The sequence below is a fragment of the Alexandromys fortis genome, unplaced genomic scaffold (assembly GCF_014885135.2).
Source record: "Alexandromys fortis isolate MF-2015 unplaced genomic scaffold, M_Fortis_MF-2015_v1.1 scaffold_22, whole genome shotgun sequence".
NCBI classification, from domain to species: domain Eukaryota; kingdom Metazoa; phylum Chordata; class Mammalia; order Rodentia; family Cricetidae; genus Alexandromys; species Alexandromys fortis.
In genome coordinates, this window is record NW_026067900.1 from 111,659 (window position 1) to 132,456 (window position 20,798).

General features: G+C 49.2%; 1 protein-coding gene across 5 annotated transcripts in view; it reads left to right on the forward strand.

Annotated features, from left to right (window-relative positions):
- Window positions 1-941: 941 nt before the first annotated feature.
- The window catches only part of Dapk2 (death associated protein kinase 2), a 119,735-nt gene continuing 99,878 nt past the window's right edge, over window positions 942-20,798 (forward strand). For 3 of the 5 annotated variants that reach the window (XM_050126258.1, XM_050126267.1, XM_050126304.1), the window contains exons 1-2: window positions 942-1,078; window positions 7,265-7,362. In XM_050126258.1, coding sequence (XP_049982215.1) covers window positions 7,271-7,362 — 92 coding nt within the window. In that variant the 5' untranslated portion in view covers window positions 942-1,078; window positions 7,265-7,270. Of the gene's footprint in view, window positions 1,079-7,264; window positions 7,363-19,680; window positions 19,794-20,798 lie in introns of those variants that run through there. The other 2 variants (XM_050126276.1, XM_050126286.1) reach the window with 2 other exon arrangements.

Sequence of the window (20,798 nt, forward strand, 5' to 3'; positions counted from 1 at the left end):
AAAAGGTCATACATGAAGATCTGGGATCTTCCCTGAGGCTGTCCCAGACACTGGAGCAATGACCAGAGTAGGATAACACTCACTGTCCTCTGTTTCTCCCCTCTCCTCCCCTTTTTGAAGTCCTGGATCCTAGCCCATGGAATATTGCTGTCCACATCTAGGGTGGGCTTCACCAAAGCTCAGGTAACTCAATCTGGAAATTCCTATAGGCATGCCCAGAAGTTTATCTCCTAAGGGACTGGACATCCAGCCAAACTCACTGGCTCAGTGATTTAGGGCTGGGCGCTCTAGGCAACATTCCTTATTTCCCTCCTTGATGGGCCTCTCTGGTCTTAAACTGGGACCACTGAACTTGGCTTCAGTTTTGTGTCCACCCACCAGCGCTACCATACGATCTCTCTTCTCCTTTGATATTTTCTGGCAGAAGGAAGAGAGGAAGAATTCATTCCCAAGTCCTTCATTAAGACAGGCTTGATGGTGATACAGGGACTGGTGCCCGGGCTGGCGTGGGAAGGGCAAACGCGGGCAGACCCCAAGCTGGGCAAGGGGGTGAGTGGGGGACGCGAGTTTCCTGCCTTTCTTATATGAGACAAAGGAGGTGAGGTCCCTCTAGAATCCGTGCAGTCCAAGGATACTCGAGTTGGGAGTTGGGTAGGGGGACATCCTCAGGGTGTGCGTAGGTGGGTGACGAAGGGCAGAGAAATACTATTTTCTGGGCAGTTGGACCGGGCTGTATAGTCATGGAACTCATTGATTTCACCCAGACGGCACAGCACGTGAGCGACAGGGCGGGAAAGGATGCAGGGAACCTGCTGGTCGCTTGAGCGGTCGAGCCCTCACCTCGGGGCGGTCCCTCGGGGGTTCCAGCAGGGGGCGCCCCGAGCCCCGGGCCGAGTGTCCGGGCGCGCCTCCAGCCGGCGCCTGGGACGGGGCTGGCCGCTCCGCCCCCTCGACTCCCCGGCAGCTCTGCGGGAGGACGCCGGGCGCAGGAGGCAGAGTTGAGCAGAGCGAGCGCCGCACACCCCGCCGTGTCCCGGTACCCGTCCTGCCCGCCGCACAAGCAGCGCAGCCTCTCGCCGTGAGTAGCGCCCGGGACGCGGGACTCGACGGCAGCCGGGGCTGGGGTGGCGGGACATTGCCTGTCTAGGATATGGCCCTTCTGCGGTTTGTGCGTTGTGGCAGCACCCGGAGGCCAGTCTGCACGCTGCTTACCTCGGGGTGCCTCCTCTGCTTGACACTCTGATCCTGGAGACGCGGTAGGGAGACGGACAGTGTCTGACATCTGTGTAGAAGGGAAAGAGCGCTACATCAAGTTGGCTCCCTCAAAGGGGACCAGTTTCTGTAGGAAGGAGACAAGCCCAGTCTCTGTGGGGGCTCACACCTCCTCCTCCCACCTCGGCCCAGGAGGTTACTTCCTGTGAAATGAACCTCCAGTGTGGCCTAATGAGTTGTGGGCAGGTGGAGGGACACTCCCTGGCGCCCTGTCCTCTTGAATCTGAAGGCAGCTGGGCGCTCTTTTGGTTTCTGACATTGGTTCCCAAATACGTTAGCATCCTAGGGGAATTTTTGTTGACAAAGAGACCCTGGCACCTTAACTGCTTCAGAGTTAAGCTTAAAGCCCCGTTTTCCTCCCCATCTAGCCTCTGTTAAGTTTTTAGCATCTAAAGTGATGGCATTGCTAGCCCAGTAGCTTGCTGGGAGGCTCGAGGAGGGGTCAGGAATGGGTGGGTTATCTGCTACCCCAGGGGCAAGCTTCTTGCTGGCAGGAATAAAAGCCAGCTGACCCTGACCACCTTTCTAGAGCCTTCCATCCTGTCAGATGGTGGGGGGGGGGAGGGCAGGGGGAGCAAACAATCCAGCTGCCCAGAGAAGCTGAACCTTCATCAAAACATGGAGTTTTTCTCATGTCAACTCAGGGAGGCAGCTTCTCCAACCTTCTCTGAGCCCTAAGCTTCCTTATCAGGGATTGTCCAAAGGGGTTCTGTGATGCTCAGGTCCCCTCCCTTCTTCTGGCAGCTTCCCCAGAGCCTGAGTTATTCTTCATAGGTGTGTGTGGTGTTTCAAACCACTGCCTGCCCGTGTCATAGCCTGGTTTCTCTTACTGGATTTGGCTGAGGGAGGGTGAGACGCTCAGAGAGTTAACATCAGAGTGAGGTTTCATAGAATGAGGGAAGATAGCAAATATTGGGGTGGTGTTCCAGACTTGGGCATCTGCTCCCTCCTTGAAGTTGTCCCCCAGAAGGCCACAGGCTTTCCAATCCTGAGCTACCCTTGAAGGAGTTGGGTGGCTCTCAAGAGAAGCCCTGGGAAACTTGATGGCGTGGGTGTGTGATGGTGGGTAAGTCCCTTCCCCTGTCTGGACCTCCTGTTGTCAAACAAGTGAGTGAGACCAGACCCCAGTGGGTTCGGACTTTTGTTTTGAGGTGAGTTTTTACCCCAAACCCCAGTCCACAGCAAGGTGTGGGAGTACGCTGGCCCACTTCCTCACCCCGTGACTTCTGAAGAGGAGATTAAACTGGAAAGGTATTTGTGAGATTCCTTTCTGTGGGGTCCTAAGAAGTTACCTCCTAGACTGTTGCTTGGTGTTAGGGCCATGGACAAGAAGGTGAATTACCAGGATTCCTTGGGAGAAAGTGAACACCCAGATGGGTATCATCTTTGAACTGTCTGGAGCTGGTAGCCCGAGTCTCTGATCAAAAATTATAGTCGCATCTCTTGCCTCTGATATGTGGTTTCAGCCTTTCAAACTTGGTGATAATTCTACCTTAGAGTCACTGTGTACATGACTCTAACAGTGTACGTAAGTAAGATGCAGACTGATCTGTGGAGGTGTTAGAGAAGAATGACAGCCGCCACTAGGTGTCTGAGCTGTGGTCTCGAGAAAGGAGGCTGGGCACTAATAGCAATTCAACCATTTATAGAGAACTTGCCTACGGTAGCCACTGCAAAGGGACAGAGGTGAGATTGCTACAGCCTTTGCCCTTTTGGGGCTCCAAGACCGTTCCACATGTATCACCTCATTTGTAAAGTAGATATTTATGAGGAGCCTGGAGAGATGGCTGCTTTCCCAGAGGACCTGGGTTCCGTTACCAGCACCCACAAGATGGCTTACAACCATCTTTAATTTCAGTTCAGAGGGTCTGATGCCCCTTTCTGGCCTCTTTGGGCACTGCACACATACATGTAGGCAAAGCAACTGTACACATACAGATAACTACATCTTAAAAATAAGTTTAATGAATAGATAGTAATTTATGTCCCCCCCCCCTCAGGATCTCATATAGCCAAGGCTGGCCTTGAATTCATCATGTAGCTGAGGTTGACCTTGAACCTCGACCTTTGTAGTGCAGAGATTTTTAAGTTTGAGCCACCACGCCTGGTTTATGGAGTGCTGAGGATAGAAGCTATAGCTGCTTTGTGCACTAGGCAGGCACTCGACCAACTGAACTATATCCCAGCACTTTTATTTTTCCATTTCTTTTTCTTTTTGGAGATAGGATCTTACCTTAGAGCCCACACTGGCCTGAAACTTCAGGATACCTCCTGAGTGCTGGGATTACAGGTGTGTGCCAGCCGTATCCAGTGCATTTGGTGCTGGGGATGGAAGCCAGGGCTTTGTACATGCTACATACATACCCTGATAACTGAGGCATATCCTCAGCTCTGTGGAGAAGCAGTCTCCGAATTGAATCAGACAGTATGTAATCTTTTCTCGGGATCTGGTTTCTTTTGTTCTTCACGCTTGTGAGATTTGCCCACATCACAGCACTTCGCGGCACTTCCCTAATTCGCACGGTTGTATAGTGACTCCATTATGTATGCATATTCAGTGGGTCTACCCATTGTTTTCTAGACAGTTCCAGTTTTTAGTTGTTACTAGAAGTTTACTTGTTGCTAAATGGGCCATTCTAGAAAACAGCCACGCAGGTTTCCTAACAGTATGTTCACAGAAATGTTTCCACGGGACTCAGAGTGATTTTTCCCAGTGTGTCTCTCCCCTGGAGTGTCTGGGTATTCCGCACACTCAACAGCATCAGGGTTGACTAGGCCTGTTTTCCGTGGAAGTTAATTTGAAGCTCAGAAGAGCTATCTTGTGCTCAGTGAAGGGCAATGTGGCTGAGCAGCAGAGCTGGGATTTGCCACGTCAAGCACAGGCTCTGTCTTTCTCCCAAACTTATTTTCACGTGTATGATTGCTTTGCCTACATGTAGGTCTGTGCACCACATTTGTGTCTGGTGCCCACGGAGGCCAGAAGAGGATGCCAATTCTGCCGGAAACTGCAGTTACAGATGGTTGTGAGCCACCATGTGAGTGCTGGGACTTGAACCCAGGGCCTCTGCAAGAGCAGTCGGGGCTCTTAACCACTGAAACAAGTCTCCAATCCCTTTGCCTTTCTTTTTGAGACAGGCATAGATTATGGTCTCGAATGAGAAAATTCTAACCTAATCCTATTAGGAGGACTTTTCTAGAATGGGAAGAAGGGAAGAACAGAGCCACGCAGCCTTGCAGAGAAGGTGACTAGACCTTGAGGGAACAGAGCAGCTCTCAGGCGGGCTCCCATGGAAAGAGCCCTCCTAGCGGTGTGGCATGGCTGGGTGAACCCATGAGGACAGGAAAAGTCCACTGTGACTGTAACTCAGGGTATGTGGAATAGGGCGGTGACCTGTGTCTGAGTTCACTTGCCCTCCACTTCACCCTGGTTCATTTTTCTGGGGGAAATCGGGGCTTCTCGGAATCTACCTCAGTCCCTGATGGCAGATGGAGCTGGCCTCTCACCAAAGGGAAGCTCATCGCTGCTGGGACCATTCTTCATGTTCCTGCCGAGAGGAATTGGAGGGGTTTTCTGTGCTCTCTCTGTGGGAGCTTGGTGTTCTCTCCTAAGAGCTGGATGGATGGTTTATTTGGAAGGCGTACTGGTTTTGGGCGTCTTGCAGGGGTAGTGAGAGTAAAGACAGGTTCAGTTTCTGATTCCGGTTGAGTCATACTTGCTAAGAGGACCCCAAAACCTCTTCCTGAGAAGGGAGTTGAACTGATTGACTTCATGCCATAGAAAACAGGAACACAGTGGCCTGGGACAAGTCGTGACAATAAAACCATCCTCCTCTGCACGGTATCTTACATCGTTTTTTTTGCACTGGATCCCCATGCTGGTATGTGAAGCAGATGCTAGGCTTCCTAGGGGTGTCTCCATTTACAGATGGGGGGCTGAGGATGAGAAAGGGAGCCAGCCTGCTGTGGGTGACAGGGATAGTGGTCTTTTTAGTGTCTGTGCACACTCAGGCCCGCCCCAGCTGCACAGTGGGCATGAAGGGTCATGGGTGTCCACAGGAAGGTGGCCCTGAAAGCAAGATCTGGGAGACAGGCCAGCTCTGTCTGGGGGTCTGAGGGATCTGTGTGCTTTGGCAGAATGAATGAAGGATGGGACACTTTGGTAATGGGGCTCTGGTTTGTGAGAACGACATCCCCTGAGATCCAGAACAGCCCCAATTTCTTGATGTTGGTGAGACCTGTCCTATGTGATGGTCCTTCTACTTACTCAACCTGGAAAGCACAGGCTCTCAGGGTCACAGCCTGAATATAGTTGGCATTTGATTGGCAGGCAGGAGAAAAGCTGCCCATGCTGGCCAAAATGGGCTGCGATACCTTTGCTAAGGACCCTTGAGTGACTCCATAGGCAGCTGGTCATATCTCACAAAAGGGCGCTGTCTTCAGGTGAACTCTTTGGGTAAGGGGATTGCAAGGGAAGATACAAGCCCTGCAGTGAGGGCTCCCTGGGGCTCGAACTGCTCTGTGTCTTTTGCTGAGGTGTCCCGTGCAGGCGGAGGTAGCTGCGTGCCACAGATGAAGAAACTGGGTTCCTCTGCCAAGTGATGAGGTCATAGAGCTAGATGCGGGTAGTACTGGAACCAGCACCCCAGGCTCCTGGCTCCTGGTGCTGTTTTAATTTGTCATACCGTCCCCACCCATGTTCCCTGTGAGGTGATGAGTGAGCACTTACCAATCCGTTCAGACTCGCTGTCGGGTGGCACAGCCCCCAAGGGAGCTGAAGTCATAATAAATCCCTTGTCTTTCCACAGTACTTAATCGCTCATGAAACAATTTCATGACTTGAAATTGATTTTTACGGTATTGGTCCCATTTTACAGATGGGAAAGCTGTATGTCTGGTCACGTAAATGATGATTTGCCCAGGTAAAACTGGGTCTTACATACTGGGCAAATATTCTACAGCCCTATATTTTAGCTTTTAAAAATATTATTTTATGTATGAAGGTGTTCTGCCTGCATGCTTATTTGAATATCACATGTGTAAACAGATTTTTCTTTGGGCTGCCATCTCACAAAAGATGACATGGAGATTTATTATTATTAAAGCTTGGCCTTAGTTTAGGCTTGTACTTAACTAGTTCTTATAACTTAAATTAACCCATATTTTAAAATCTATGTTCATTTATATGGCTTGGTTAACTTTACTCTGTTTTTCCCATCCTGCTTCCTTTCCTGCTGGTAACTAAGAGCTCTTGCTCTTGCTCTTCCAGAGTTCCCAGAACACATGGAGGGGCTCACAGCTGCCTGTCAGTCCAGCTTCAGGGCATCTGATGCCCTCTCCTGGCCCGCTTGGCACCTGCACTTGTGTGCACATATCCACATATAGACACATCCACATCCACACACATAAAAATAAAATGAACTTTAAGAGAGGAATGAAATCTATGTCTTAGCATCACTACTGCTGTGATGGAATACCACGACCAAAGCAACTTGGGGAGGGAAGGGTTTATTTGGCGGACACTTCCATATCACTGAAGAAAATCAGGGCAGGAGCTCAAATATGGCGGGAACCTGGAGGCAGGAGCTGATGCAGAGGCCATGAACGGGTGCTGCTTACTGGCTTGCCCAGCTTGCTTTCTTATAGAGCCCAGGACCACCAGTCCAGGGATGGAAACACACACAATGGGCTTGGCCGTCCCCTATCAATCACTAATTAAGAAAAATGTCCTACATCCGGATCTTAGTGAGGCATTTTCTCAATTGAGATGCCCTCCTTTCAGATGACTCTAGCTTGTGCCGTTGACATGAAAGTAGCCAGGACACTCGACATCATCTCCACAGGTGGGCCGCTCACACAGACCCGTCCTCAGAGAACAAGGCTGTGGGTGACTGAACCTCTTTTCTCCCTGCAGTTGGTTGCTTTTCAGACCCAGACTCTTCAGCTTGTGCTAATTTGCACGGCCGTCCTAAGCTTAGGTTTCTTTCCATTTCAGGATTGTATGGTCCAGGCCTCGATGAGGAGCCCAAACATGGAGACGTTCAAGCAGCAGAAGGTGGAGGATTTTTATGACATTGGAGAGGAGCTGGGGAGGTAAGAGATTGCGTTGAGAGGTGGAGGGGTGTCCCATGGGCCCACTCACTTTTCTGTTGCCTGGTTGGGGTTATAAAGCTGGTTTGTCACAGGGCTGTTGGGAAGCTTTCCAAACAAGCCCGGGGTTTATCCACCCTCTTGGGTGACGCTGCAGATCTGTCGCTCTCTGTAAATGACGTCAGAAGGGCTGCACAGCTGGGGTCTGTGTGTTCTGTATAGTCTGACAGCTATGGGACAACCTCATGAAACCTGTCCTCTTTCCCCCCATAAAGACCTCTCTCCAGGTTGGCTGGACATCTGACTTGTTGGTTTTTGTTCCTGGTGTCCCGTTGGGGTTCTCCATGGTTCCCCAGGATTTTCTTTTTTAAACTGGAGCCTGAATGGGAGGTGGAGTAATCCTCCTGAAAAGGGATTTATATTGAGTAACAGCCTTACCAGCCTCTGCAGGAAGGTCCTGGGATCTGAGCTGTTGGCTCAGCCGAGAGTAGGGCTTAACTAAACGTTCTTCTCATTTCAAAGTCATTATTTTGTGAAGGGAGAAATGAGATTTTCTGAAGACCTCCCCTCCCCCCCAAACTTCCATTTTTAAAAATGGGTGATGTTTAGTGACTGTAAGACACCAGTCCCAAAGCCCTGGTCTCCAGACCACGCAGGGAATGGCAGTCCCTTTGTTCCTGTCACAGGGAGACTGCGGGGCAGGGTTGAAGTGAATTTCTCAAAGTTGCTGAGGGCAGCGAGCAACAAAGCTAAGGTTCTGAGCTGCCCAGTTTGTCCCTGCACACTTGTCCGGCTCCCTCCTGTGAGCAAGGCGCTTGCCCGCTCAAATGTGTCCCAGCCCCTCACACACCCAGCAGAGCAGGGTGCCCGTGGAACCAGACAGGTAAAACAGGAAGCCTTTCTCCTTCTTTAAAACTGTCGAATTAGCACAAATTCTTATATCCTTTGTTTTAAAGGCAAACAGAACAAAGCCAGGGAGCCTTCTTCCAGGAAGGGAGGTGGCAGGGAGGGGGTGGGGCACGGGTCAGGGGGTGGCCGACCTTGCAGACTGGTCCAGTAGGAGCAAATGTCTGTCCGCGGACTTCAAGGACTCCTCAGCCTTCTGTTACTAATCTTGGGCCTAGAAAAGTGGTTCTGGATGGAAAACCAGGGTCTCTTTGCTGCAGGCTCTTTTGCACTTCGACCCCCACCCCCGACCTGGGAAACAGCACCTCCTGGCCGAGCTGCCAGAGGAGTTGGTATCCCTTGCCTTAGCCTGTGTTCTGTGCCGTGGGTACAATGATGAGCAAGGTATTATGTGCCCCTCCTCGAACTCCAGCCTGGCTAGAGACGTGCTTGATAACAAGGCCTTGGTGGGACTGGACTGTTGCCCGAGGGGCAGAGAAATTGAGAAGTTGGCTGGGCGAGGGTCCTGGGGAAGAATGCAGAGGTTGTTCCTGGAGAATGTTTGTGCCATCCCCTCCTTGCCTTGCCCCTCCGCCACTTTGGACCTGAGCTGTAAGAACTGGGAGACAATCGTGTTTGCAGCCCCTCCCTTGCTGCGAGTGTTAAAGGCTGCACACGCTCAGCCTGGCATCCTCCCTCCCCAAAGTGCTGGCTAGACAAAAGGTTGATAAGAGTCATCAGAGACCTGGGACCCGTGCTCAGACACGCTAAGACTTGGCTGGAGCTCAGGTGAGCTAGAAGGCCATGAAAAGGCTTCCTTCCAGGATCCCTGTTTAGCAGTTGGAACTAAGGTTCAAGGTGGGGATGGGTCCTGTAGGTAGTTATAGAATGGGTTGGAATTTGAACTGCCTTCAGGTGACCACACAGTTACTTTGGGGGTGAGAGGTGCTGGAGGACCAGCCCAGGGTGCTCTAGCTACTGAGTGACATGGTTAGCCCGCAACCACTCTGCTTGTTAAAAAGGTTAATCCTATTCTCTCTCCGTGATTCTCTGCATGTAACACACTGAGGACCTACTGTGTGCCCGGCCTTGCCTAATGCAGTGGGAAGCATCCTTGCAGCCTGTGATTTATTGATATAGAGAGGCACTCAGCAAGTGGATTACAGAGGATGAGTCATGGTCAGGTCACATATGGAGGGAGAGGACAGAGTGCTCCGAGGGAAAGTAATAGGAGACATGTTTGAAAGAGGCCGGTGAGAAAGTCCGCTCCGGGCTCTGGCCCCCGTGCTGAGGACAGATCATTGTTGGTACACACAGCTTTGATTCCTGGTCAGGGTGCTGGAGGTGGTCTGCTGTCCCTAGTGTTTAGAGAAATGCTAGCTTCTATCGTCCGACCTCTCCCAGCCTTCGTAGCTACCAGTGGGGCAGAGCAAGGGACTGAGGCAGGCCTCCTAAAGAGAATCCCATTTAACCCATTGTTTTATAGGGGGGGGGCTAGGATGGGTGGCTCATTCAAGGTCACAGAGTGAGTGTGTGCTGGGATGAACTGGTGAAGACCCACAAACAGCAAATCATCTTCCTTTATCTGAATGCCTTTTTCTGTTTCCCTTTGAGGCTAGGTGTTTGAGGCCAATGTTAGCAACATAGTAAGTCCCCTGTGTCTGAAAGCTAAGATACACACCCCAGTCTCGGTGCTTGGGAGGCAGCGGCAGGATCTCTGTGTGTTGGAAGCCTGCTGGTCAGTTACCTGGTAAGACACTGTCTCAGAAAAAAAAATCCGCATTAAATCATCAGCTATTTTTATTTCTGAGTCTCTCCTCTCATCTTGCCAAGGGTGTTTCTCACACTTGTACACACCCCTACTACTTTGTGTCCACTTGTGCATGGGGTTCACATTCCTCCAAGTGCTAAGGAGGCCCAGAAGGCAGAGAAGCCCGCAGCTCAGGGAGAGGCCAGGCATGAGATTAGGCCTATCTCCCCTTTGTTTGTGCTGGGCTCTTTGATGTCAGGTCCACATCTAGTTTCTTATCTCAGGCATCAGACCACACTGGAGCTAAGGCCAGAGGTCCCCCAAACTTCTGTGACCTGTCCTTCCCCTTACTGGTTCCCTCACTCTTAACAATTATACTTTTAGGGGGCTGGAGAGATGGCTCAGAGGTTAAGAGCACTGGCTACTCTTCCAGAAGAGCTGAGTTCAATGCCTAGAACCCATATGGCAGCTCACAACTGTCTGTAACTTCAGTTCCAGGGGATTTGATATCCTCTTCTGGTTTCCATAGCACCAGGCTTGCATTTGGTCCACAGAGATACATGCAGACAAAACACCCACATACATGAAAAAAAAAATATATACTTTTTTTTCTTTTTCCTGAGACAGGGTTTCTATGTGTAAGAGCCCTAACTGTTCTGGAACGTGGTTTGTAGACCAGGCTGGTCTCCCAAAGGCCACAGAGATCTGACTTCCTCTGCCTCTGGAGTGCTGGGATTAAAGGTGCCACCACACCTGGCTACTCTTTCTTTAAGATCCAATTCAGTTGCTATCTCCCCAACAGCCTACGGTGACCCACCCACTTCCATCCCATACTCTTCCTGAAGAATCGGCTAGCTTTTATTCTGCACCCCCACATCTATAACATCCAACTTCATATTACACTAAAGTGTTTCCCCGTGGGACTGAGGTCCTGCACCATCGCCTGGGCTTCTGTGTACATCAGCTTTTATCCTGTGGTCTCCGCCCTGCTCTGTGGTGTCCCCCCCCCCCCCGTCCTTCTACACCTGATAAGTTCTCAGCACCCACAGACACCTGTAATTAAACACAAGGCTATCTGGAAGCTGCTTTGAGTTAAACATGACAAACACGACGTGGCCAGCCTCCGTCACACCCTTGCTCTCAGAAGCCCTGGAGCTCAGGTAGAGTGGAAAACAGAACACAGAAGCAATTCCCTCCACAGGACACTCGCCATTAATTCTTTGGCTAAAAAAAAAAGACCTATTAATTAATTTTGTGTGTGTGTACATGAGTGCGGCTACGCTGGAGACCAGATGCCGAGAGCTGGAGTTACAAGAGGTTGTGAGCTGGTCAACATGAGTGACGGGTACTGAACTCAGGTCCTTTGCAACAGTAGTGCTGGCTTGTAACTGAAGCCTCCTCTCCAGCCCCATTGTATGTAATTCTTTTAATTATTTGCTTACATTTTTTCTGTGTATGCATACATATATATGCGGTCATCTGGAGTTGGTTTTCTCCTTCCATTATGTGGGTCCTGGAGTTTGAACTTAGGTCATGAGCGGAGGCAGCAGGTTGCTTTATCCTCTGAGCCATCTTGGCAGCCCCTGTATTTACCTCTTACACCACCACATGATGCAGATACTATCCCCATCCTGCAGATGAAGAAGCTCAGCCTCCGCAGCATTGAGTAACTACCACAGGGAACAGAACTGTGGGACCAAGAAGTCAAGTGATGCAGCAAGCCTCAGAGAAACTCAGGCCTGAGAACCAGGGACTCTCCCTAGGCAGAGCCTTGCCCCCCATTTGGCTCTGCCACTTTTTGGCTGGTATTTCCTGCCTCTGAGAATGTGACTGGCTGCACGTCAGGGATCTCCTGTCCTTGTCAGCCTGCTCAAAGTCCACCCCGTCCTTGCAGGACAATGTAAGTGGACTCAACATTCTCATTTAACAGTGAGAACAAGACACGCGAAGTTATATGTTCTGGTCACGTCGTCTGAGGCTAGCCAGGACTCTGTTCTAGGGCTGTCACGCTGGAAAGCTCATGTTCTCTTTAGATTTATTTGTTTTATTTGTGTGTATGAGTGTACACATGTGTATATCTCTGTGCACCATGATGTGCCTGGTACCCCCTGGAGGTCAGAAGAGGGGGTCATTTCCCCCTGTAACTGGAGTTATGGATGGTTGTGAGCTACCATGTGGGTGTTGGGAACTGAACCTGGGACCTCTGCAAGAGAAAAAAGTTGTTCCAAACTGCCGAGTTCTGTCTCCAGCTCCCCGATTCCATACTTTAATCAGAATTGGTCAGGGATGTTCTTAGAGGTCATCTATTCTAGTAGAGGCTGGGGCTCAGGGTGGTGAGGATAAAGGTTGTGATTTGCTGAGGCCCAAGAAGGGCCAAATGGCAGAGCAAATGTATCCACCCACTGTGTAAGGCAGGAGCGAGAAGCCCACCAGGCCATAAATTCCCTTCGTGGAGTCTTATTCTGCAGCTTTCATGGTGCTTGTTTTAAACGTGTGAGTCTTTTAGCCACACAACTATGGCCCGGCTTAGGATGAAAAAGTGATCAAAAGCAGGACAGGTGGGTGAAGGGAGCAGCAGCAGCTCCTGGATACCGAGGGGGAGCATGACATATTTCCATCTGTCTCTGACCCTGACATCACTATAGTAGACTATGGGCTTGCCTGTGCCAGGGGTCTTTTGGAGTTCTTGGCCTATGGTTCAAGGTCAGCCTTTCTGAAGGTTGGAGGTCATTGTGAGCCAGCTAGATGTGAAATGGCACAGTAGAGTGCAGTGGCTTCTTGTCACCCATGTTGTGGGTCTGAGCTTCCTAGACCTAGCGTAGAATAGATGTGCCTGGTGTTAGCATCAAGGAAGTCTTCTGGGCTATAGCTGTGCCCTCGACTATAAGGTGTGTGTGTGTGTAGGTTTATGGGCTCCCACCTATGCTTTAGGTGACATCTCAGGTACCTGTTTTCTACTGGGTATTGTCATAGCACAAGAGACCTGGGGCTCAGTTCTTGCCCGTAGAGCTTCAAGCTCAACTTGGGTCCAGCCCAACTCTCAAAAGCAAATGAAAAGAGCACACGATTAGATCATGTACCAGGAGTTCAGAGGAGAGAGCGCCCTTTCGTGATTGAGTCCCAGAGCTGGTGGTAAGGGACGGGATCTTAAAGTGAGGACTGTGTCAGGACCTGGGAAGGACCAGAGCTGCCTGCAGAGAGCCCTGGGTGACAGAAGTCATGGAGAGGGGCAGGGGAGGCCTGTTCATCACCCATTGTGAGGAAAACAAAGCACAAAGCCACTCAAACAAAGTGGCTGCACGGAGGAGCTGGCTTCAGTCAGCGGGAAGCTCGGCGTACATGCAAATTGTCCGCCCTGATGGGCGGGTCTCATGGAGCCCAGTTTGCATTGCACAAACCTAAGAGCTTCTTCTGAGGGCCATTGATGCCATCCGTATCTACCCCGGGTTTATGTACTTAGTTTTCTATTCATTTATAGAGTGTGTGTGTGTCTTTTATTCATTAAAAAATATACCTTTCTGTGTACACAGAGTTCATATACTAAATTTTCAAATGAAATAGAAAAGAAATTGTAAGAATAATGAGCTCTTGTGAACTTTCATTTAGATAATCCCTAAAATTAAAAGACTCATCTCTCTCTCTCTCTCTCTCTCTCTCTCTCTCTCTCTCTCTGTGTGTGTGTGTGTCTGTGTGTGTGTGTGTGTGTGTGTGTAGACAGAGAGGGAATCGGATCTCTTGGAAATGAAGTTACAGGCAGTTGTGAGCTTGCTGTCTGTTGTAGGTCCTGTCCTGGGTATCAAACTCTGGTCTTCTGCAAGAACAGTAAGTGCTTTTAACTGCTGAGATATCTCTCCAACTCCTATCTCAATTTTTAAAAGCTTTTCTTTTTGGATTTATTTATGCATGTGCACATGGGAGAGGAGGGTGTGCTTATACCTCAATGTGTGCATGGGTGGAGGTCAGAGGTCAGCGTGCAGAAGTTGGTTCTCTCCATCCACCATGCGGGTCCCAGGGATGAGCTCTGCTCATCAGGGCTGACCAGGCGATAAACACCTTTACTTGCTGAGCAATCTTGCTGGCCGTAGACATCCCAACTTTTAATATATTTTTACCCCCTCTTTTTTCCCTTCTCTCCCTGCTTTCTCTTCCTTCCTTCCTTCCTTCCTTCCTTCCTTCCTTCCTTCCTTCCTTCCTTCCTTCCTTTCTTTCTTTCTTTCTTTCTTTCTTTCTTTCTTTCTTTCTTTCTTTCTTTCTTTCTTTCTTTCTTTCTTTCTTTCTTTCTTTCTTTCTTTTGGTTTTTCAAGACAGGGTTTCTCTGTGTAACAGCCCTAGCTGTCCTGGCACTAGCTCTTGTAGACCAGGCTGGCCTTGAACTCACAGAGAGCCTTCTTTCTTTTTTCCCCTGAGTCTATGGTTATCAACATTTTTGTGCATCTTTGGTTTTGACCCATTTGAGAGAAGTTGCAGACCTAATGCCTCTCACCCCAGGATACTTCATCGTGTGTTTCCTAGGGACACTGGCAGTCTCTTTCATCACCAGGACATTTGATACAATAAGCAGTCGCTCTTATCCTAATTATGTCCACATTTCTATCTGTGCTTTTTTGAGTTTGTAGGGATATTGATAGTCTCTCATTATGTAGCCCAGGCTAGCCTGGAACTTGCTGTATAACTCAGGTTGGTTTCAAACTGGCAATCCTTCTGCCTCTGTCTTCTGGGTGCTGGGTGCTGGGATTACAGGCACATGTCACTATGCCTAACTCTCTCCCATTAGTGGGCTTTTGTCTTTTTTTCCCCCCTCGATATAGAATCTCATATATCCCAGGCAAGCCTTGAACTTGCTATGGTAGCTGAGGATGACTGGCTTTCTGATCTTTCTGCCTCTATTGCTTCCTAAGTGGTGGGATTACAGGATGCCTGGCTTATGTTGTGCAGAGGATGGGACCCAGGGCTTTGTGCACACTAGCAAGCACGCTAACAGCTGAGCGGCCTGCCACCCCCATTAGTGCTCCTTGTAGTTTTTCTTCCTACTTTACCGGACCCAGTACAGGATTGTGTGTAGCATTTCATTGTCACAGCTCTCTGGTCATCTTTACTCTTGAACACTTCCCAATTTGTTTTTTGCTTTGTGTGACATTGGTAATTTTTAATACTGGCCTTTTAAAAATTAAGTATAGATCGATCAGTTAACTTCATTCTGTTCTAAATATTTCTGTTTTTTCTTTTTAATGCTAAATGAGGGTGTGTCTGTGAACTCTTTTGTTCAGTATCTTCTCCTGGCATTATTTCCCAGAGGTGGCATACCAAGGCAAGAGGTATGTCTGATTTGCTTAAAGGTTAAAAGGAGAAACACTAAAGAGTGTGCAGTGTTTCACATCTCCTTGTGGCTTTGCCAACCCTCACTCATTGGTGTGTGTGTGTGTGTGTGTGTTTGTAATAGCTAAAGAGTTTTGTGAAGGTATGTTAAGATTTTTCCATTGGGAATTTCAAGTAGTTAAAATCTTGTTTATTTTCTTCTTAACCTTAAACTTTATTGTCTTTGTTTCTTTACTTTTTTCCCCCTTAGTATTTCTGATTCATTTCGCTACACTTACATGGATAATGTGAAATTCTAGCCATAGCAAGGTAGGTAGGGCACATACAATCATCCCTGTTTCACATATGATGAAAGCTGGGCACTCCATTGACAAAGACTGGTGAGGACTAGGGTTAGAGCTCCTGACATCGGTGGAGGTGCTATCCACCTCTCCCTGCTGTAGAAGAGATGCATGCTAGCTCAGGGTGCTAGTCCTGGGTCTGCGTCTTTGTCTCTGCTTGTCTGAGCAACTAGGACAGATCTGCTTGGAAGCGTAAGACGGAGCGCCATTGGGAAAGTGGGTGCTGGAGATAGGGGAAACCAGGGCGAGTTTCCCCCTTGCTGGGGAAAACAGAGTGAGGGCTCTGATGCTCCCCATCAACTCACCTGCAGGCTCCCCCAACATCACCCAGGGCTCTAAAGTACAAGCGGTGCAGGTGGGAGGCCTTGCCGGGCTCTGCAGCACCAGGGCCTCCTACAGGACAGCCACAGCCTTCAGCCTCTTCACATTGCCCAGTCCTAGTGTGGACTTGGATAGATTCTCGAGTCTGAGAACTTTATTCCACATTGTCTAGTCCAGGGGACAGAAAACTACAGCCCTACAGGAAAATTTGCATGACAGGTCTTGAAGCTTATTAGGATTTTATTTATTTAATTATTTATTTATTTATTGGTTTTTCGAGACAGGGTTTCTCTGTGGCTTTGGAGCCTGTCCTGGAACTAGCTCTGTAGACCAGGCTGGTCTCGAACTCACAGAGATCCACCTGCCTCTGCCTCCCGAGTGCTGGGATTAAAGGCGTGCGCCACCATTGCCCGGCTTATTAGGATATTTTTGTTTTGTTTTAAATTTTAATTTAATTATTTGTGTGTATTTCACTTTGTAACTCAGGCTGGCCTGGAACTCAGTATGTAGACCAGGCCAGTCTAGAACTCATAGAGATCTATCCGCCTCTGCCTCTTGTGCACTGGGATTAAAGGTATGAGCCACCATGCCCAGCTAGCATAGGTTTTACAAGTGAACTCTTCCAGTGTATTTGATGTTCGGGAACTTAGAACCTTAAGGAAGCAAATGTTACCTGCATCCCATTTCCATCTGGGAACCAATAGTATTTTTTTTAAAAAAAATCCTCAATTACTTAGTATATGTCGAATTACATCACTTAGAAACTTACAGAAATTTTGCTCTCTCCCATCTTATATAATACCCAGATAGTCATGTGGATTTTGCCTTCTGGTCCCCAGTGTCTCAAATATTTACCATTTGGCCCTTTGCTGAGAAAAATATGCCTGCTCTTGTTCTCCTTCAAGAGCACTGGCTGTTTACACAGCAGAACTCATTGAAAGTGGACAGCGAAGGAGGGGAAGGAACCAGGGTATAAACAGGTCCCAGTGAAAGGGGAAGAGGGGTGAGCAGAGGCCCCTGGGTCCCCTGCTCTGCTGTCTCCCTCACTGCCCAGGTCCCCCAGGCATTCAGCACTCATAGAAGCCTCATTTCAGAACTGCCCAGGTGAACTCTGCTATTCTCAGAGAGTGGCTGAGACGGGAAGAAGGGAAGGAGATTTGGGCACCAGGGACTGTCCTCTCTAGACCCCATTCTGCATTAGGCACAGGGCCCCATGGCCTGCCTTAATCCTTGAAGCTCTCTGGGATGCTGTGAATTCTTCCTTTTTTGTAGTTGAGAAACAGAGGCTTAGAGAACTTAGCCAAATAGCCACCATGAGTCAGAACTGGGGTTTGCCACTGACCCCTGGCTCTGGTCCAGCGCTCCCTTTAAGGTTTCAAGTTGCCTAGCATTTTCTTTCTGCCTGTGACTCTCAGGTTCCTCCAAAGAGCAGGGAAGAAGAATGATCAGTGCCTTTGGTAGGTTACTGGGTTTCTGCTGAGAGTCCCCTTGTCCTGGTCCAATCCATTTCCATGGCTGGGATAGCTTCCTGTCATACCCTTATGACAACAACTAACTCTGGTACCCTGATCTGGAGTTCTGAGTTGCTGGACTCCAGAAGGCTGGGCACAAGGTCATTTATGCTTGGCACTTTAGGGGGAGGCTGCAAGCAGAGAGGAGATCATGATCAATGTGTGTTTTTCTGGGTGGCGTGGCATTCCTACCACTCTGTGTCTTGTGGATGCCTGGGCTGAGAGAAGAACTGGGGCCCGGGGCTGAGACCCAGGCAGGAGGACATCCCAGGGCCAGAGTCCGAAGGGCCCATCCTAGCAGCACTACTCTTGAGCTCTGGAGTCACCAAGTCCACTCCCCATCCTCGCTCAGCCATTGTGAAATGTTTGATGGGAACAGTTTGGTCCTCTGATAGGCTGTGTTTATTTGTCCTGAGAAGGCCACTAATTCACAGGGCTGTTAAAACGCCACATGTGCAATGCAAGTCCTCCGTGTTTTCCATCTTTTTGGAATCCCGATTCTTTCACATCCAGTGCCCAAATAAAAATGAACATTCCTGGCCCCCTGGCACACACCTTTAATCTCAGCAGTTGGAGGACAGAGGCAGGCAATTCTCTTGAATTTGAGGCCAGCCTGGTCTACCCAGTGAGTTTCAAGCCATCCAGAGCTACATAGTGAGACCCTCATAAATAAAGGTGGTGGCGGTGCTGGGTGTGTGTTCTGAGGAGATGGCTCAGCGATAAAGAGTACTGCTGCTCTTGAAGAGAGCCTGGATTTGGTTTCCAGGGCCCACATAGTGACTTACAACTGCCTTTAGCTCCAGTCCCAGGGGATCAGACACCCTCTTCTGGCTTCCACATGGACCAGGCATGCACATGGTGTACACATGTGCATGCATGCATTCCTATATACACATGCAATAAAAACAAATCTTTTTTTAAAAGAACATTCCATTCCATGGTACCAGGAAGTTCTGTTGCCTGATCAAGCCCTTCCAAGGCCTCCAGGGAGTGCTTCTTTCTCCACAGTCAGGCTCTCAGAGCTGGAGGGACCCCCTTCTCTGTGACCTAACTCAGGCAGGGACCAGGGCCCAATTTGAATCTGCCCTTCACCTTTGAGAAGGCTGCCGGGTCAGCTGAGTTTCGTGCCGTGACTGGAGGTGCTGAGAGAAATTTCTGCACAGAGAGGGAATGGCTTCCAGGTGGGCAGCAGACACCTCTGCTCACGTGACTTGCCCTCTGCCATGATGCTGTTAGCATCTCTTACTTACCCCTCCAGGGAGACAGATGGTCCTTCCCTTCACAGCCAGGCACCTGAACTCTGCTGTTACAACCTTTCCCTAAGTGGATACTGGATTTTTCTCCTCCTGAGACAGTATTTCTCTGTGTAGTCTTGACTGTCTTGGAACTTGATCTGTAGACTAGGCTGACCTCGAACTCAAGAGATCTGTCTGATTCTGCCTTCTGAGTGCTGGGATCAAAGGTTTGCGCCACCATCACCTAGCTGGATCTTTTATATATGGGGAAGGGTCTCACAGTATTTAAGGCCAGGAAATTCGTGATTCTCCTGCCTCTGTCTCCTGAATACTAAGATTACAAGCATGTGCCACCACACCCAGTGACTTTTTTTTTTTTTTGTAGCTTCAAAGGTACTTGGAAATTTTTCTTTAATAGAAAGTGAGTTCTCAGGCTAGGGAGATAACTCAGTCAGTAAAATAGTTGCCATGCGAACTGGGTGGTCCCTAAGGAACAGGACTCAGTATTGACCTCTGATCTACACACACACACACACACACACACACACACACACACACAATCACCATCACCAATAACAACCACAACAAACCAAACAGATTAGCTGACTCTGCTCCCCAAATGGTGTCACCCCATGTCTCCATCAGCAGGTGCTCCGTGGCGCTTTGAGCAGCTTTCAGAGCCACACTTTTGTTCTGTTCTTGCCTCAGATTTAAAGGGCACAGCTTGGTAGGTGTGAAGTGCCCAGCAAGTGGCCACAGAGAGCACCTTTATCCTGTAAAGGTACCCATGCTATTTTGAAGAGCTGTACTGAGCATCGTTTCCCTCTGTTGCTGCCCATGGTCTTGATTGTCCCTACGTGGGGCTAGTGGACAGTGGGAAGTCATTGTGCCCATCTTGCAGATAAGGAAGCAGAGGCACAAAGAGCCAGTCTTTGCCCTGGAGAGCAGAGATATCAGATGGAGTGGAGATAAGGCCACACGTCACCAGAAGCTCCAGAAGGCAAATCTGAGCAGCATTCTTGAAATGATTCCTGGGACAAAGAGGTTTCATCTCAGGCTGGAGCTGGCTCAGCAGGTAAGAGCACTTCCTGCTCTGGCAGTGAGTGGATCACGACTGTCTGTAATCCAGTTCCAGGGGATCTGATACCCTCTTCTGGACGCCAAAGGCACTATAGTTAGTACACATACATACATGTAAGCAGAACGTTCATATACATAAAATAGAAATAAATGCATCTTTAAAATGCATCCCAAAGCCAGATATGTATGGTAATTCTTGAGTACAGAGCCATGAGGGGCATTTCACATGAGCCCTGACATGGGATTCTTCTGGAGTCTCTGCATGCCCCTAGAAGACTTCTTGCTGGTTAGGAAGGTTTCCAGGTTAGAGATTCTGGATCTACCACCCTCTTCTATAGTACCCGTTGTCTCTTTCCTCTAGGAAGTTTATGTGCTAGGCTTGGCCATGGGGCAGCTGAATTACCATCTGTAGCATAAGGCCAAGAACTGGTCCTTTAAGGTCAAAGGTTGCATTACTCCTGGTGGCCTGTGTGAGTTTGGGCAAGTTGCTTCAACCCTCAGACCCTCTGTTCTTAACATGTGTGAGACAAGAAAGGCAATATGTACTATATACTTTATCAGATCAAGATTTGAACCCAGAGCTCTCCTGAGGACTAAGTGAGGTTATGGCTGAAACATGTAGTATGGTGGTTGTCATCTGTGGTCACATAGCTGAACCACAGAGATTTCGAACATGCAGGGGTTCAGCTTCAGAAGTCTCTGACTGTCCTGGAACTTGCTCTATAGGCCAGGCTGGCTTCGAACTCAGAGATCCATCTGCCTCTGCCTCTGAGTGCTGGGATGTTGAAATAGGAGCGGCAGGGCTGCGTCCCCGGCACCCGGCCGCCCACATGGCTAGTTTATACCCAGAAATAATTACACGGAAACTGTATTCTTTCAAACACTGCCTGGCCCGGCTAGGTCCAGTTTCTTATTGGCTAGCTCTTACATATTGTTCTAACCCATTTCTAATATTCTGTGTAGCCCACGAGCTGGCTTACCAGGGAGGATCTTAACCTGC